Source organism: Hippichthys cyanospilos, chromosome 13 (assembly GCF_059441005.1).
Source record: "Hippichthys cyanospilos isolate Australia breed blue-spotted pipefish chromosome 13, RoL_Hcya_1.0, whole genome shotgun sequence".
In the NCBI taxonomy this organism is placed as follows: Eukaryota; Metazoa; Chordata; class Actinopteri; order Syngnathiformes; family Syngnathidae; genus Hippichthys; species Hippichthys cyanospilos.
This window is the reverse complement of record NC_142381.1, coordinates 18,428,059-18,444,250: the sequence shown is the minus strand read 5'-3', so window position 1 is coordinate 18,444,250 and position 16,192 is coordinate 18,428,059. Positions and strand designations below refer to the sequence as shown.

At 39.1% G+C, this 16,192-nt stretch overlaps 1 protein-coding gene across 3 annotated transcripts in view; it reads left to right on the top strand.

Annotated features, from left to right (window-relative positions):
- Window positions 1-15,047, top strand: part of uvssa (UV-stimulated scaffold protein A) — a 46,699-nt gene extending 31,652 nt beyond the window's left edge. For 2 of the 3 annotated variants that reach the window (XM_088432231.1, XM_088432229.1), the window contains exons 9-11: window positions 1,906-2,029; window positions 12,907-13,081; window positions 13,188-15,047. In XM_088432231.1, coding sequence (XP_088288357.1) covers window positions 1,906-2,029; window positions 12,907-13,081; window positions 13,188-13,281 — 393 coding nt within the window. In that variant the 3' untranslated portion in view covers window positions 13,282-15,047. The remainder of the gene's footprint in view (window positions 1-1,905; window positions 2,030-12,906; window positions 13,082-13,187) is intronic. The other variant, XM_088432230.1, reaches the window with a different exon arrangement.
- The last annotated feature ends 1,145 nt before the right edge of the window (window positions 15,048-16,192 follow it).

Sequence of the window (16,192 nt, the reverse complement as noted above, 5' to 3'; positions counted from 1 at the left end):
AGTGGCCCAGATGTTGAATTAAAGTCAGATCTGTACATGATCAAACATGATAACAATGGAGAGTTTCCACTTGAAATATAATTTTCTTATAAAAGCAATCTAGGGAAGAGATTTCCAACGGTCTGGTGAACATCATCTTTGGTCCTCTCTGCTTGTTGCCAACAACATGTCCTGGGGTGTGTTTAATAGGTTACACAGCACGTCCCTGTGGAGTTTGATCTACTCCCACCCCAAATCCCGATTTTACACCTCCAGGGTGTCAGTCATCAAATGCACCCACAGCAAAGGCACACACATTATCGAGGCAGTAATGCACGCACACACTGTCAAGGCAGAAACACAATGGAGCAGACGTTCACCAGACCGTTGGAAATCTTTTATATATTTTTTTTTAATAAAATGTTTTTTCAAGTGTAAATTCTCCATTGTTATGATGTTTGATCATGTACAAAGTGTGGGTACTACTTTGCGGGTGTAACTTTTTGCGGGGGGATTCCAGTCCCCATTAACCACGAAAAATGACTGATCGCTGTATTCCACTTTGCAACATGAAAAAAGCGAAAGGCAGGGATGCCATAACCCTGGCGTCCACTGTATGATATTTTCACAAGGTATATATACAGTGGGCCACCGTGTTACGAACTTAATCCGTTCAGCGGCTAGGCTCGTAACTAATTGCTCGTATGACGGGCAATCCAAACCTATGTTAATTAGTGGATGCGTGCTACGCATGCAAAAACCTTAGGTAAAAACATCAAGACTTTATACACATATTGAAAATTAGTAACTAGTTAGTTACTAATTAGTAAATCTGCTGTACAGTTAAATTTAATAACATAAATATACAAAGGAAAAATGACATTTATCTTTGAGGCGACTTGACTTGAGCTGGTGGTGGGTGGAGGCGGAGGGGAGCAGAGACGAACCCGCAGAATTGATTTTTTTCTTAAACGAGAACTTTTCTTAAACGAGAACATATCACCGGCGATTTCCTTCTCTTTAATCCATAATAGAAGAAGCCTCTCCATTTTGTTGTCGATCGAGGTCCGTCCCCTGACAAGGAAAGTCTTGCCCTTAGAAGACTTGCTTGCTTTCATAGCTTCCTTGTTATTGAGAATTGTACATATTGCTGAGCGGTAATGGCCATAGCCATAGTTAACTGCAAGCTTAACGATGCGTGCGCCTCCTTCGTATTTTTTTATTATCTCCTGCTTTGTTTCTATTGTCATCATCCTCTTACTTCTTCCTTTACCGCCACTTGCAATTTTAGAAGCCATATCTAACAGATAAAGTTTGCAAAGTCTTCACAACACAACGACCAGCTGTGCCATCAAGCTAGATGAAGGCCTTCGGCCAATAGTATATAGGCATCTCCATGACTGAGACCGTGACTGTGACCTTAATCGACCAATAGCATATCGCCATCTCCGTGACTGAGACCGTGACTGTGACCTTATAAGACCAATAGCATATCGGCTTTTCCGTGACACGCGTGAAAAGTTAATTTTGTTGATGCAGCTAAGCGAAAAAAATAGTGCGGACACACTGACCGACATGTTGGATTGTTCGTTTAGACGAAAGGTTTGTGCGTAAGAGGGGGACAAAACAATGCCGCGGTCCACGTCGTAAGATGAAAAATATGTAAAACAGGGAGTTCGTAAACCGGGGGCCCACTGTTCTTGTGGCACAATTTACCGATAGAATTTTTCAGGTTTTGGGACAAGGCACACAACTATTTAAGGCACAGGTGACTGTTTTGACTCAATGAGAGTAATTATTCGCTTGTTCACTCAAGTTTGAAAATGTTAAAAAAATAATAATAATGAGAGAATATTTAAAAAAAAAAAAAAAGAATAGAGATGGTTTTTTTGTCATTTACGAATTGCAATTTTTTTTTGCATCAAGGTTTCTTCACTCGAAGAAGATGATGATGATGATGATGATGATGATGACACCAATGATTTCATTGAGGTACCAGAAAAAGAAGTATACGAGTCGCCTGTCTCTGGTCATCGACAAGCGAAAGGTGGTTAGTTTAACATACTAGTTATACACATTTGCACCATTTGCAATCCATAGATTCATTTAGCACGTACTGGTCATTTTGAATCTCGTTAGACTATTATGAAAGTCACTGTGCTTTTAAACTACAGCTATAATGGAAGAATCCAATGTCCTAAAGTAGGTCATTCAGTTCAGAATAAGACCATATTTATCTGAAAAAAAATGCCTGACAGCTTAGAGACCCTAGTTCAAATCCACCTCACTCTAGCCTTCCTTTGTGGAGTTTGCATGTTCTCCTCCAACACGAGTGAGTTCTCCCCGGGCACTCTGGCTTCCTCACATACTCCAAAAACATGCATGGCAGGTGTATTGGACATACTAAATTGTCCTGAGGTGTGATTGGGTGCATGAATGGTAGTTTGTCTCTGTGTGCCCTGCAAATGACCAGTACCCCGCTGAGGGTGTTGCCCAAAGTCAGCTAGGATAGACACTAGCAAGCCTGTGACCCTTGTGAGGATAAGAAAAAATAATCTATCAATTATTATAACAATAATAATAATAGAAAATTATAAATTTAAAATATCATTTAAAACTAAATCTGTAAACATCCGTCCTAATCTGGACCACATAGGGGTACTGGCACGTTGGGTTAATACGATAGAATAGTATGCTTTTATGGTCATTGAACACATGTAAACAACAAAATTGGGAGTGCTGCTAAGACATCCGATTGGTGTGTATTAACAATAATAACAATAATAATAATGACAATAAAATGAATGTGTAATATAAAAATAAAGAATAAACGGTATAGAAATCATCGTTTCACAAGAGTGCAATGAGTGGTATTTTTAGTGTGTTGTCCCTATTAGCTCTGGATAAATCTTTTGGAAAAAAAAATACATATATTGGAATCAATTATATCCTTTAGAAAAGCCCAAGAATGGCAAAACCAGAGAGAAAATTAAAAATGGCCTACTTCTGTTGGGTCTATAGTAGGGCACCAGTGCCTTTTTGTAGGTCTCAGCCTGTTGGATATGCCTCATACATTTGTATAACTTCCTAGGGCGCGCAACTGATACATTTTTATTAAACTGTCCAAAAATGTCATCAAAAAAAGCCCTAACATACCTACGAGCAAATATGAGGTAGATCCGGTTCCCAAACTTGAAGGTAAACATTTCTTTTAGCCAGTTGTTGACGCAACCACCAAGATAAAAAAAAAAACAAAAAAAAACTGGAGATGCGTTCTGGACTAATCTGTCAACAAATGTTGTCTGTCAACTAATCTGTGTCATTTTATAGTGGCATTTATTGAGACGGTGATCAGAGTATGCAGCACTGTGTATTGTATCAAAGTCACAACATTTTTACATAGATTATGATCTTTCTCTTGTTTTTCTGACATTGTTAGTTATATTCCCTCACATGGCTGAAGTGCAGTACCAAAAAAAATTGATTATTTTTTTTTTTGTCACTACACAAGTTATTATAAATGTGACCTTAGATCTCGACTCTTAATAAACAAGTGACGTTTGGTATTTTTTTTTTTGGGAGATTTTGCATCTTAATTATTAAGGTTGGGTATTGTTTGATTTTGGACGATTCTGATTCAGAATCTTCTGTTCAATTGCGACTGGTTACAGGTCACAAACTAAACCAAAAACACCATGTGTGTTAGTGGTCGTATCAGGTCTGCACTCTACCCCCTACTTAGATATCTGTCTTTTGGGGAGGAAAAAACAACAAATAAGGGGCCTAACCAGTTATTTAATGTTAGACTTACATAGCCAATTCACACTTTGAGTTTGTATCTGCAGAAGTTATGGTAGTCGCTGGCCTATGTGAACCGCCTGGCAGGGTAATTTCACCGACCTCCCGAAGGGTGACTGCCACTACAGCAGGTCCAGATGGGTCGTATTGTTTCGGGAGATCGGCGGAAAGGGCTCCACGCACATCTATGTTGTTGTTTCTCTGCAATAGTCCCTCTTTGTAATGCACCTGCCAACGGTGACCACGTCAGAACACATCTCTGCTTGCAGCTCTTCTTGGCCAGCACTGGAAATGTGCAAGCCGCAGGCCTAGCTTGCCGGCGTGGGTAGGTGCACAGCAGAGAGGGGCATACCATACTACAAACTTAAATGTGCACAATATTATTGTTATTGCTCTGCACTCATCCCATTGGTCTTTTTCATGAAGTGCAACCACACTTTGACATCTGTCAAACTTCCCTCATTGGCACTACTTGCAAGCATCGTAATCATTCGCACATAGCATACGTTTTCTACAAATTCAACTTTGCTTGTGGACATGTCTTTCGATTAATTCGCACCATTCAGCTTAGTTTGTTTAGAGCTGCTTGTTCCGCACGCAGACTGGGTCTCGATATGTAGTACCAAAATTTTCAAATCTTAACGGTTCCAGGTGACCTGACACGCAAGTCCTGGTACCAATTGACACCCGAATCCTGGTATCCAACCCTAGTTGCACAAAGGGCTATTTTCAACCAGTGCAGTGTTCCCTCGCTACTTTTCGCAGGGGTGTTTCAGTCCCCATTAACCCCGGCAAAATGAGGACTTTATATTAATTTTATCCGCTTTGTTTTTAAGAACTTCAGGAAACTACAATAATAATCCAGTACAGCATTTATAGCATGCTACTGAACACCAAATTATGGACCAAGTAGTGTTTTTTTTATTTAGAAAATAATAAATAAATGACAAACACAAAGGGCAAGCATGCAAATACAGTGGGCCCCTGTGTTACGAACTTAATCCGTTCAGCGGCTATGCTCGTAACTCGAACTGCTCGTATGACGGGCAATCCAAACCTATGTTAATTAGTGAATGCGTGCAACGCGTGCAAAAACCTTAGGTAAAAACATCACGACTTTATACACATCTTAAAAATTAGTAACATAATCTACTGTACAGTTAAATTAAATAACATAAATATACAAAAGAAAAATGACATTTACCTTTGGGGCGACGTGACTTGAGCTGGGTGGAGGCGAAGGGGAGCAGAGACCAACCCGCAGAATTTATTGATTTATTTTCTTGAACGAGAACATATCACCGGCGATTTCCTTCTCTTTAATCCATAATAGAAGAAGCCTCTCCATTTTGTTGTTGACCGCGGTCCGTCCCCCGGCAAGGAAAGTCTTGCTCTTAGAAGATTGCCGAGCGGTTACGGCCATACTCCTGAGCAAGGTTAACTATGCGTGCGCCTCCTTCGTATTTTTTTTATTATCTCCTGCTTGGTTTCTATTGTCATCATCCTCTTACTTCTTCCTTTACCGCTACTTGCAATTTTAGAAGCCATGTCTAACAGATAAAGTTTGCAAAGTCTTCACAACATTCCTTCCTTCCGTTTTTCACTCATTTTCTCTCCTTCCTTCCATCCCGACCAGCTGTGCCATCAAGCTAGATAAAGGCGTTCGGCCAGTAGCATATCGGCATTTCTGTGATTGACGTGACGCCGGCCAATAGCTTATCCGCATCTTCGTGAGTGAGACCGGGACTGTGACCTTAATCGACCAATAGCATATCGGCATCTCCGTGACTGACACCGTGACTGAGACAGTGACTGTGGCATTGTAAGAGCAATAGCGTTCAGCGGTGACGTGACAAGTGTGATCGTCTGAATACGTGTTTGCATTAAAGCAAAATTGATTGTACGAACACGTTGACCAGCATGCCGGACTGTTCGTAAGTCGAAAGGTTTGTGCGTATGAGGTGGACAAAAAATGCCGCGGTCAACGCTCGTAAGTCGAATAGTTCGTAAGTTCGTAGGTCTTGTTTCGCACCAGTTCTAATGCTGCCGCCTCGGCCGGTGACTTGTAAAATCATCAACTCTGCGAAGGCTGACTGCTTCCATCTTGGCTTTGGGTGGGTGCTGTTGCTAGAGAGATTTCCGGGAAGAGCTCCCTGCATGTCAGTGACACCAATGGGTCATGCGCATTCCTGTTGCGAGCGGGCAGCGGGCCTGACTGCGAGATGCTGCAAGTGGGGACTAGCTGCAGTGCACCCGCTCCTTACAGATCTGGACAATGCTTCTTCTGCATAGCTAACTAGTAATCAAAATTTAGCATTAACATATTTAAAATGTGAATGATTCCAGGAACCCAGATTGATAGTCTTACCTCTACTCGATTACCGCTTCTCTGTTGTCAACCCAACCCTGTGGACAATACGGTCAGGTCGCCTGCAGTGAACTACAGGTGGCTTGATTTAGCCATGTGGTGGACACTAATCAACAGTTGATAACTCTGGTTCTGTACATTCTAGCACATGGCGCTCTATGAACTAGTAATCATTAATTTAGCATTAACATATTTAAAACGTGAATTATTCCAGGAACTCAGATTGATAGTCTCACCTCTACTCGATTACCGATTCTCTGTTGCCAACCCAACCCTGTGGACAATACGGTCAGGTCGCCTGCAGTGAACTACAGGTGGCTTGATACAGTCATGTGGTGGACATTATTTAAGACACAATGAAGACATAAAGAATTGAACCCATGCACACTCACATTTTGGAGACAAGGAAATTGAAATTGATTCAAGCCACATGACAGACCTGCCATTTTTACTATTAAAGATTGATCATATAGTGTTAAGGAACTCATTGAACTCACCTCGTTTGGATCATAATATATATGTCATGTTGGTCAAACAGGTTGAATACGAGCAAAAATACATGCTGGATTCATTGTAGTTTTTGTAACTTGCTGCATATGTGATACACATCCACGCTTTTTATTGACAATATTCTAGCAGTTAATAGATTTTCCCATACTCTTGTCACATCTGATCCATAAAATTAACTGAATATGCCACAGTGGATCAATGAAACTGTCGGAGTCTGTCCTCATACTGAATATTCATGAGCCATTTGCGGTTATGCTGAAATGTGTGCTCAGCTGTGTAGGGGCAGACATAAGGGAAGATATAATCTTGAGCTTAGTTAAATGAACATAGGAAACAAGTGCCAAGAATCTGCATTGCAGTCGCACTGCACATTCAGTGCTGTTTGTTCTGTTACTGACTCTTACCATTGCTGGCAACAAAATTGGGACTGAAGGAAGTTTGAGAAGCTCTTGTTTAACGCGCTGCGGAGGGAAATAATCTACAATTGTTTAAGTAAAATAAAAGTTGTAAAAAAACAAGTGTCACCTCTTTCTTTGCATGACTGACATATGTGTTCTAGACGATATATCAATGCCTCTATTACTTTGCTGTTGACTCTGCATAAGACTTATGCAGTGCTAGTGTTGTAGATTTTTTAGTACTCAGTTGAGATCAGTAAAACAGTCTGGAAAAAAATATGTTTTGGGTTTATTTATATTTGAAGCTTTAAAAAGACTGCAGAGAAAGATAATTTTGGTAAGATTCTTATGCCTACAGAGAGGTGACTATTTACAGGAAGAGAGCAAACCCAAAGCAACCCCAGAGCTCAACAAAGATGTATCTGTCGAGGCCGTCCCATTCTAGCTTTATGGATAATACTTATGTACAAGAGGTGAAAATGTATTTATTCAAAGCAGGGAGCCACAATAAAGAAGTAAAAATTTAAGCAGATGCTTGGTCAATAATTATTTTCCAAAACATGATCCCTATTGGATCATATATTGATTCACAACAATAAGAAGCCAGAAAACCAAGGGAAAACAAACTATCCAGTTCCCCAATCTAGTTTCAGGTTAAGAGAAACCTTCATAAACGACCTTTGGAATTTTTTCCAAAAGACAGACTCCAAAAAAAGAAATTAAAATGGGAGAAAACCAAGTGCATAATATACCAAAAGGTGATGAGAGAATGCTGTGGCATATACTGTAGGAGCAAGCATAACAGTTGGTTCTTTCATCTCAATGTGCTCTTGAAATTAACGTAACACCACCAAATTCAATTGAACCCACAGGGTTTGTCGGGGCTCTATATTTGGCCCTAAATCATTTATATTACATCACAATGACATTTTGTGTGTCTTGACAAATATATATATATATATATATATATATATATATATATATATATTATATTTTTTTTTTTATTTTTTTTTTTTTAAGTATTATTTGCTGATGATATAACTTTATACTGCTCTACAAAGCATTTTACATCTCTGAAGGTTTTGTGATTTAGAAAATGTGGGATGATTTTGCTTGCAAGATTTGTCAGGGCTGTGTGATCCACAACCTTCTATATAATTGCAGGTTTACAATTATTGTTTATTTATCTTTCCAATGATGCCTATTTGTGACGATTTGCGATTTAGTAGTTCTTGAGATACAAGGATTCAAAGGAAGGCGGCCACACCCATTTTTGCTTACATGGCATAATTCGGCAGACCATATCAACCTAAACTTTGCTCCGATTGAACTCAAATTGGAAACTTTGTTTTTTACAATAACTTTAAACATTTACACACGTCTTCCCAAATGCAAACCCTAACCCTAAACCTCACCTTCACAAATAGAAAACTGGCATATAGGTTAGTGAGATGCTTGTTTTCTTTCTGACTATTCTTGCGTTACTCTTGTACAATGCTTTGCCCCCCCCCCCGCCCACACACACACACACACACACAAATACATCAGTTTATCGCCCAGATCAAGAAGTAATGCAATGTTCACACCCCTTTCACTTTGATATCACTCACTGCATGCCTGACCTGATCTGGTTGGGTGGTGGGCAACAAAATATATAGACAGCAGTGTGCAAATTGTATTTCCGTTTGAGGAATTACAATTGGTTAAATATTCATTTTTTTGGGGCACTCTGGCCATGTAATTAGAGCAATGGTAATGCGGTAAAATACAAACTAAACCAAAAATACCATGTGTTAGTGTTCGTGTGTGGTCTGCACTCTATCCCCTACTCAGACACGCACTTATCAAAACAAACATAGACCCCTCCATCTGGGATGGCTAAAGAGTGTTGAAAGAGAAACGGGCACCACTGCAAAAATGATACCAGATATCAGTGGAGGGCTGTGAGTTTTGGATATGGGTCTTCACTGAGGGCAGCAAGCAATAATATAATTTAAAAAAAGATAGACATATTACACCCTGAGTTGGTCATCAAGAAATATGAAGATGATTTATATGAAAACAGTGCTGACCGCTTTGAAACGAGCAATGATTTACACTAACTTTCACTTCACTGACTCATGTGAGAATTGAACACACACTATATACAGGCGAATTTTCCAATACAGCGCCTATGAATTCAATACATTTTTTCACAGCAGTATAACAGTTCACGATTGTTTTGTCTAATAACATTAAAACTTAAAAAAAAAGTACATTACACTGTACACACCAGAGATGCTTTGAAATATAGACAAATAACATCTGCGTTTGCTATTATTGTAGTTAGTTGTTGCCTTATGAAAGTGGTGAATAATTCCTTTACCCGCTAAACATGCAACCAGCTAGCTCCAAACATTATCCTCACACTGTTCAGATTTTCTTTTCTTTTCAATTTTGTGGTTTTTTTGTTTTTTGTTTTTTTTTTAAAAAAATCTGCCTAGAAAATACATTTGCTGTACATGTGCCTTTCTGGCCAGAGGATGCAAAAGTGCTGACGTCCCAGGCCAGCCAGCGGACTTCGGGAGTCAGAAATTGAAATCTTACTGCTTCAAATCTTTGAAGAAAAATATAAAAAAACGGTACTGTTTTTCACTCCCAATTGTACAAGACATGCAAACCTGAGTCTTTAGGCTTTGGGGGTGTTATACTGGTATAGCAGCACACAAAAACTAATCGGACAAAGAAAACTAATAACTCTTTCAGTGCCAAGCGTTATCGGAAAAGGAAATTTCTAGAGTGCCTGTATAGTTAGCATTTTCACTCATCTTTCAAGGCCGACAGAATATTATGTGCAATCTCTACGTAAACATGGGTGGTATGTGAAAGATTGCTTCCTGTTCCTTACTTACAATTACAAGTACTGTCGACCCCCGGTTTACCCCTGGATATCCCTCAGTACAGCATTTATAGCACCTAACGTTCCCTCTTTACGGTATTTTTCCCGCTCTACAACAAAAACAACTGTCATGAACCTAGGGGTTTGCTGTATTTGTGTTGTTTAATCTTTAGGCGTTTTTACGTAATTGCGCTTATTTTTTGGTCCAGTCAAACTGCCTGCGCTGCAACGTGTCACTCAGATGCTGGTCTGCTATTGGTCTGCGTCACGACTCCCTAAGATACTGGTCTGCTATTGGTCAGTGTCACTGTCGAAATGGCTGCATGCTACGGACTGGATTGCATCTGAGCACTTAAAATAACTATTTGTTTTGCATTTTACTGCTTAATTCAAACTTGAATGGGTGAGCCACCGGTCCCATGATTGCTAGTGACGATAAAGAGAAAAGTAAGATGATGATTTATATGGAAACGAAGCTGGAGATAATCAAGAAATACAACGAAGGCTAAACTAGGCTACCTTCAATAGGGAATATGGCCATAATAAGCTCGTCACATAAAGTTAAAAACATCCTTTCTATATTTTTTATTTATGTTTTTTAATTTTATACATGTATATTATATGTGTGTAGCACTTACTATACTATTTTGATCCCATTTTTTAATATGTACAATTTTGGTGTTTTTAACGGAACGGCTTAATCTCGTAAACCAGGGGGCCACTGTATGTAATGTATGTGTATTGAAGGAAATTCATATTTTTCAAATTCAATTTATCAATAAAATAGTATGTACATGGAACTGTATTATTCTAATAAAGATTGAGACGATGTAATGTCAGTATAAAGCAGATATGGTCCCAGGGGAAGTGGGGACAAGTCGGCACCTCCAAAAGGAACAGATGGCATCCCCCGACCACACCAGGAACAAAAGGCTAGGTGTGGCCTTCAAGAGAAGATATCAGTCAGGGTTTTATGGTGCTCAGACTTCCTCCCGCTTCAAAGAATGGCCGGCAGAACAAAGACTTTTGAAGACACCATCCCCACGCAAACAGACCCCCACGCACGCACGCACGCACACACCGATAGACACGCACGCACGTGCACGCACACACACACACCGACAGGCACGCACGTGCACGCACACACACACACACCGACAGGCACGCACGCACGGGCACGCACATACACACACACTTGCAATCCACAGTGGGACTAGATGACCCGGAAGGGTATAAGAACTGAATGTTGAATGTGAAACGTTGCCATTTTCTGCTCCGACCCGCGGCAGGACTGGCCCGAGGCCTCGTGTACTTTCCCACTCTGTCTGGATTAAATCAATTGTTTCACTATGTTGTGGTATGGGCGATCTTTCAACAAAAACGAACACGCTAGGAACTAGTTTAAGGCAAGTAGCTTTTTCTAGATTCCTTCAGTAGTATGTATGTGCAACACTGCCATCCAATAGTCACAGTTATGCTACTGGCTGCTCTAAAAACCACATCATCCAACTCACTATGTATGTAATATCAACAGCGGCCAGAAACAGCGCCAAAAAACAAAGCTCAAGCACAAATGTATGGACTGTTGAACTGCTAAATCATTTCCAAAACAATATTTTGGGTGCAGCCCACGCGGCCCGGTACCAGTTGATCCATGGACCGGTACCGGTCTGCGGATCGGGGGTTGGGGACCACTGATCTAAAGTTTTAAAAGCAGGACAGTAGTTTTGATTATATTTAAGCCTTCAAAGAAGCCTTAAAAGCCCTCATGGCACACCACAGCCAGATATGCATTCCTCACCTTTATCCTTTTGACTTTTTCTCTCCACTTTCTCTTGGCTTAAGGTCATGAATTAGCTGTTTATCTTCATTTTTCTTCCAGAAAGCCCCACAGTAACTAAACAGACTTCCAAAACATAAAATATGTTTGTTTTTCAGCATTTGATTCTGTGGGACTGAGAGCAGCTCAGACTGAAACTGCCCTGTAAAGTGTGTGGCAAATTGATGTGTGGAGAGATTCTAATCTACAGTGCCATGAAAGCTTTTCCCCTCTTCCTGAGTTCTGATTTTCTTCTTGACTGTTTTTTTCTAAATATTAATTTTTTTGATTGATTGATCAAACTTCTTTTTTTGCTGATCATAATCATGCGATGATATAATACCCTACAAAGACAACCCAAACAAATGTTAAATGCTTCTAAATTATGCTAACAATAAGAATTCATTTCATCTACTACTTTTCTTTAATTTATGAATGAATTCCATGAATGAATTCTCTGCTCAAATTAACTTTTTGACTAGTCAAGGTCCTACAATGACCAGAAAGTTTGCTAGCAGACGTTAAATTTGGAACACAATAAAGAACAAACGTATTGTTTATAAAAACTGGCTGGGGGAATTTTTTTTTCAATGCATCAGAGCTCAAATATTTATTTGGGGGTGGGTGAGAGTTATACTGATGTTGTTTTTTGCAGTGTTATCAGCTGATGTTTGAACACTGAGCCCGTAGCTGTGTCATGCTCACTGTACACACACACACACACACACACACGCACACACACACACGCAGGCTTGTTCTTTTTTTTTTTTTTAATATTTACATTTTTTTGTTGTGTTGTTTTTGAGTGGTTATTGGTAAAGGTTTGGAATGAAAGGAGAGCCCATGAAAAAATAAACTTTGGATCATTCTTGAATCAGACACACTATGAGTCTCTAGTTACATTCATTGTACTTAATGAGTTTTGGAGTTAAAGAACAAATCAAATCAAGCAATTACTATGGCCAGCTGCCTTTGTTGAGGAAACTCATTGAAAGAAACCTCAATTAGGTCAAGACTTACTACAGTATGCGGCACACTTTAATTTTGCATAACTCACTTTTTTCACCCATGTAAAGATTAAAGGCTTGATGACGAGTTTTGTTTGTGCACTCCGAGAATTGAATTGAATGAGAGTTATCTGTGTTGTATGTTGTAGACTGGCATGAAGCAGGGGTAGTTCAAGACAGGGAGACTGAAACTGAACAAAACCAAAGTTCTGGCAGAGTGGATAAAAAGGGCAGAAGAAAGAAGAATAAATACCCCAACCTCAGCAATCTGAAAGAAAACGCCAACACATCACGGGCTCGGCTTGAAAAGCGGATATTTAACAAGTAGGTTATTTGCCTGGTCTTCGGATTTAATGCTGGTCTCTGTAGCAAAGCCTGTCCCTTCTTGTATCTGCTTTTTTATGTTCACTCACTTTTGTTTTCCCTGCAGGAGTGCCATGCGCAGAGTTGCTCAGGCGATGAATACATTCGACGCCAAGAGACATGAAAAGTTTTCCAACCAGTTCAACTATGCACTCAAGTGACTTTGTTATTGCTCTTTGTTTGTATTGATCATCAATATCTATCTTCAAATCATTCTCAGGGATGAAAATTTTCCATCATTTTCAGACCAAATGATGTTAGAATAAATGTAAATCTGTTGACAAATATTCTAAGCGTAGAGATGGAGGATCTCTGGGGGTTTCTCTGCCCACCTACCTTGAAGGCTCAATCTGTGGTAAGCTCAAACTTTGGTACTGACATGAGTGGTGCAGTGTATTGTCACACACCAGGCCATTCATTAGCCCATTCCAGACCAAGGAGCCCGGGATCTCTGAGTTCCTGGAAGCATTGGTTAGGCGGGCATGGTTGTAATCCACTCCTGCCCTCATTGGTCGATGTCGTGCCGGAACCAATCACGTCTTGTAAGTGTGCCCGTAAGCTGAATGACTGATTGTCTGGCCAGTCTTGTCCAAGCTGTTGTACCACCAGCAGCAGTCGCCACTTCACACGCGAGTTGAATGCGCAGAAAAAAATGTGCAAAGCACCAAGAAAGATAAAGTGCGAAGTAGCAAAGGAACACTGTTCTTTGTTAGAGCTTTGCAATCCATCGACAGGGCTACAGTTGTTGATGGACCAAACACTTTAGTACTTTCAGCGAGTGCTTTATGATGAGAAACTAGATAAAACAAAGCTCGAGAAGAACCTTTTGAACTAGGTATATGACAAAAAATTGATTTACATAAGAATCGTAATTCTCTTTTACTACAATATAAATTGATTTAAAATGTCATTAACTCTTTTGATAAAAGATAATTGATATGCATCCTGTCGTTTTCCGTACTATATCGAAGGCGCGCTGTGCCATGACGTCACCATGGATAGTCATGCCTAAGACAAGATAAAATACTCCAAAGATACAAACTCCAAATTAATTCACAAACTCATATTACTATCATACATGTAAATGAAAATAATGCTACAATTGTGAAATAATATGCACTCGATATGCCCTGAGATGAACAAACTGGCACACATTTCATGCTTTACCCCAGAGGTGTCAAACTCATTTTTGTCGCGGGCCATTTTGTAGCGAGAACTTTCTTCATTGGGCCGATATGTTGAGGAAACCAAGTCGATTTTAAATTGTCTCATAGTATTATTACTGTACACAACAAATTGATGCCTTAGTTGTTTTGAAATCAGAAGTAAAGCAGCCTAGTTTGTTGATTTATTGTTCACATTACTGTAACAGAACAAACCAAAAAATCTCAACTTTATTTTTCATTATACACTACAAGCTAAAGTTTTGGAACAGAGATTAGCAAGGGTCATGGAAACTTACATGATTTGCTTTCGCGGGCAGAATTAAATGACGTGGCGGGCCAGATTTGGCCCCCGGGCCTTGAGTTTGAAACCTGTGCTTTACCCATACTTTCACTTTAGCTGTTCTCTTGAAAATGTTCATTTTCATACTGTGTTTGTCATGATTGTACTGAGAAATATTAATATTTTTCATTTGGATAGCAATTTTTCACAAAATAATTTGGTACTGCAATTTCATGTGAAATGACAGTGTCTTGTGCTATCTTTTTTAAATGTTATAGTTTAAAAATTATACAATATATAGCTAGCTTCAAAAAGTAGCAGTTGTTCACGTGCTATTTTTGTGGAAAAGGCATGTTTTTTACAAGTCAAACAATAAATGTAAAAAAAGGCACACTTTGTCTCTTGATTTTTCTATATTGCAAATCAGACTAAAGTTGTATGATGATTCTTTGCACATCTATAGATTTATAGCAGAAATCATTTTGAATTGAATTGAATTGAATCATTTTGAATCAAATCAATTTGAATCGGAGAATCAAATCGAATTGCAAGACAGTCACGACAAGCTTGACACCTCTAGTCTGACCTGACCCCAATCGAAGGACATAAACCCGCTATAATTGGTGCTATGTGTGTTTATTTTTTTCAAAGATTTACATCGTAAATAACATGCCAAAAAACACAGAAGCACTCGCCGAGCTTAGGCATTGGTGAGCAATGTGTTTTGTGGACAGTTTGTCTAAACCACTAAAGATGCTAAGAAACCTGCTCCGTTACTCCACTGTCATTGTGTGATCTGTCTGTCACAAGTCTCCAACATTAGCAGCTAGCAGCTAGCATCTAGCGCTAATGTGGATCTCACGTCACAGTGTCTCACAGCCAAAGGTCTTATCTCATTCATAGAGGTGTCCATCTATCAAATCTTGCACAAATACTACTAGGAACAAACAAAGATCCCCAACAATCTAACCAATACAGTATATAATGTATAATTAAAAGCTTGGGTATGCTTTGGATTTTATTTTTATTCTTTTCAGTGGTATGGTCATAGGCTACTTTCAAATTCCCCCTCCATGTTTAAAGGAAGCGTATGTACTTTAAATCAGGGGTTCTTTTAACCTTTTGGAGTCAGGGACCCCTTTTTGGAAAGCAAATTTCCCAAGGACCCCCATTGCAAATGTTTGTGGAAAAAAACAAAATTATTTAAGCCAAACATTAATTGCCCTTTTTATTCATCAACAGATTTAATTTGACAAGTACCTTTTATATGTGTTACTATTCAGCCATGTTGAAGTACACTTCCTCATCACAAACTGGGCCAATTTTCTCCAAACGGGTTGCTGCCAAACATTTAGTGACTAAATAATCAAGCTCTTTGATGATGACATGGATTACGTGGGTCTATTTAATAAATTTCAAAATTATTCAATTTTTGAAAATATATTAAACTGGTTGAATTGATTGTTTGCTTTATTGATTGCTTTATTGAAGAGTCATTAATCCATTCACAATTCAATATAAAATAAAATAAAACTAACAAAAAAATAAATATATATTTTTTATTAGTAACCCAGACCCCAACTCTTGAAAACCATGGCTTTAAATACCACTACGTGGTCATTTTCA